The 3,106-nt window shown below is 38.9% G+C and overlaps 1 protein-coding gene across 1 annotated transcript; it reads right to left on the bottom strand.

Moving 5' to 3' along the window:
* Positions 1–769: 769 nt before the first annotated feature.
* LOC148198506 (transcription factor bHLH91-like) lies at positions 770–2,739 on the bottom strand. The gene is made up of 2 exons (XM_088115832.1): positions 1,993–2,739; positions 770–922 (listed from the first exon to the last, which is right to left on the bottom strand). Exons 1-2 carry the CDS (start codon positions 2,737–2,739, stop codon positions 770–772), a joined length of 900 nt encoding a protein of 299 aa, XP_087971958.1.
* Positions 2,740–3,106: the final 367 nt, after the last annotated feature.

Raw genomic sequence — 3,106 nt, 5'->3', positions numbered from 1 at the left:
GCGGACCTCCCGTGACTTCCTAAGTGCCGCTCAGCGGTAAACTGCCGCTGAGCGGTGACTTCGGCTTCTCCTTTTGCACTTTTTGATGTCTTTTCTGATTCCATCTCTCTCCTTCTTCACTTCTTTCACCAAATTCACCTTAAAACCTGCACAAAAACACTGAAATCAAGCATAAACCTGTCCAGCTCTCTTATTTCTGAAAATATGAAGAAAAGCATGATTTCAAGCTAGTTTCTAAGTGTAAAGGTTGCTTTTTGTGTCAATTTTAAGCATGAAAATAACAGTTTTTCAACTGTTATCATGGCGCTGGACCACTCAAATGACTCATCCCCTTGTGCTCTCCGTGCGTTCATTCCACTACAGGAAAAACAATTATTATTGGCAGTTTATTACCGAAGGCCTTTTGCCCTTCGGTAAATGTAATTTACCGAAGGCTTTTCCGAAGGCTTGTGTAACATGACTTTACCGAAGGATAATGGCCGTCTGTAATGGACATGAGTGATTACCGAAGGCAAACGACCGTCGGTAAGTGAATAATGTATATGAAATTAGAAAGTGAGATATTTTCGAAGCCCTCATTTCGCGAAAACCCCTTCTTCCCCAATCTTCACATTCTCTGCCCTAACTTCATCGACGAACTCATTGGCTGGCTTGAGCAAACTGCTTCCCACCCTAACCACAATCGGGATACGCTTCTTCCCCACTCCTCCATTATAGGTGAAGTGTCCCATTCTCCCATCTCATTTTGATTTCCTGTTACTGTATTGGATTACGCGTCAATGGTGGAACCTTTTTCCTTGTAGCGTTTTGCAGTGTTCTGAGCTGAGGAAGGTGGTGGGTGGCTGAGTTGAAGGCTACCATTGTCGAGGGAGGATATTGGACGAGGCGGCATAGACGAGGCGGCATAACCAGGGCAGTGTCGCTGCGTGACAAGGTCTTCCACTACTACTTCAAAGGCTATTGAAGGGGCTACCGTCGAGGTAAGTTGTTATTTTGATTGATGAACTATAAAAGCTAAGAAGCATTTCTTCTGACTTTGTTCAATGTATGCTCTGAATTAGTTTGTGCAATATGATTTGTTATAGAAAAATTGTTCAAAGTTGGCATTTTGATTGCTAATGCATTTTTTAGAATTAGCCATTTTGAAACTAAAGCAAGCTAATATCAGTAGATTATGAAAACTGATAACAATTACTCAATCAGAGTAAAAAGCTACTGATACACCTAAAAAGCCAATTTCATATAGCATAAGTAGCGAAATACTCAAGATATCTCTATCCTATACCTATAGAAGGTGTTATATTCCTGTCAAGGTTAATGTATAGACCTATAGAAGGTAAGCCTGTCCTACATGGACACTGATATCTCTGTCCTACACCTAATACCCATAACCTCATAAGTAAGTTGCACTGAATATAGTGCATTCAAACTTCATTTCAGTCACAACCTTTTTTCTACTCTTAGTTAATTAAAATGTAGATCAATCAAGACAACGATTGATGGTAGACATATTCTCCATCCTTGATGGAGGACTTATTCTCTCTAAAAAATAGTATATTCAGGATATCCTCCATTGAGCAAAGATGGATAATTCTAAGCCTGAACCCACTCGTATGATTTCAGGTTTAAAGCTCACTACCAAAGGTTTTTGCATCTGTTTTTGATCCTTCTTTTTCTAAATCTAATATTGGTTCTTTACAATATATTAGTATTACCAAACCACAATTATCCTTTTCAATTAACAAAACAGAACAAAATCAATCACTTAGTTCTACTTTCTTTATACTCAAAGACATTAGCTTTAATCAATGTTGGGTTTAAAAATAAGATATTTTTCTCAAAGTTTACATTTTCTTTACGTTTAAAACAACCTTTCCTAGAAAAAAGACATTTTAAACAATTGAAGAGTTACTGTGAAATAGAAAAAGCAGGAAAGAAAAATGTCTATTATTTGACAGAATGTCAACAGTATAATTTACTCAAAAATGTTACCTTGGAGGGGTTTGGGATGAGTTCTTTCAAAGCATCAAATTTACTACTCAAATCCACTCTCCTTTGTCTCTCAGTAGTGGTACTGGTAAACTGGTTGGTCCTTTTCCCCCCTCTCTTTTTCCCCACATCTTGAGTGAACTCCACCACCCGATTTCCAAAATCTTGGTAGGCAATTCCACTGCCTTGTATGACACCCCCTCCTCCAAAGGCAAAATCATTTCCAAGAGCTGGGGGAGGTGCTTGCAGGTTGAGATGCAAGAAAGGGTCATAGGAAACAGATGAGATGTTTGTGTTGTCTGCTGTTCCCATAGGGCCAAAGAGTTTCGGAAGATTGGTGCTTTGGTTTTCAAAGGTCATTGGCAAGTGGAGAAGGCTGAGGAGATCTGGTGTTGGTGTGGAATAAGGAAATTGGTGATCATGGTGACCCCTCTCAAGTGCGGAGAAGTGAGTGGGGAAAGAATAAAGCTCCTGACATGAACCATGGTTGTTCACCACTTGCACAAACTGGGGGTTCAAGTTATTAACTTGATTGTATGAGTTTTGTTGAGGGTGTGCAATGATTTCCATAGCAACAGCAGAAGCATCTTCTCCACTGGAAGATGTGTAGGCTAAGTTTTCCATCCCAAGGGTGTTTTGGGGCTGCATGCTAGTCACAGACATAACTGCCTCTGATTTTGAAACCATCTTGGAAAAACAGTCTTCTGCCACCATCCCATTCGGATCAAAGCAACTACTTTCTTCGTACATGTTTGGACCCCCAGTGATTTTGATCTTTGGCTCTACAAAGAAAAGGTATAATTAATATAACATAGGAACTAATGCAGCTTATAGAAAACAAAAGGGTCAATAAATTACTGATTTGTAATCTTCCAAAGTTTCACAAAATTTCATAAAATTTGCCAATCTGCATAATTTGACCATGGGATTATGTTGACCAGTACATGGATCATTTAACATTTAATTTGCATGATTGAGAAAAATGGTGAACGTAGATCCACCAGGATGAACTTAATGAGGTAGAGTGTTTTAGTTGCACAATTCTAGGAGAAATTTGGGATTGCTCTTGAGTTTAATTGTATACTATGAGTTGCACTGCAACAATAATCACTGCATA

This window comes from Vigna umbellata, chromosome 5, assembly GCF_029865625.1.
Source record: "Vigna umbellata cultivar VRB3 chromosome 5, Vumbellata_1.0, whole genome shotgun sequence".
Classification (NCBI taxonomy): Eukaryota; Viridiplantae; Streptophyta; class Magnoliopsida; order Fabales; family Fabaceae; genus Vigna; species Vigna umbellata.
Note: the sequence above shows the minus strand (reverse complement) of the source record. Positions and strands in the feature narration are given on the sequence as shown.

Excerpts from the sequence above, each read along its gene's own strand:
- LOC148198506 (XM_088115832.1), bottom strand. The coding sequence starts at position 2,739 with ATGTACGAAGAAAGTAGTTGCTTTGATCCGAATGGGATGGTGGCAGAA. Across the intron at positions 923-1,992 it reads TCATCCCAAACCCCTCCAAG|CGACACTGCCCTGGTTATGC; the intron begins GTAACATTTTTG and ends CTTGTCACGCAG.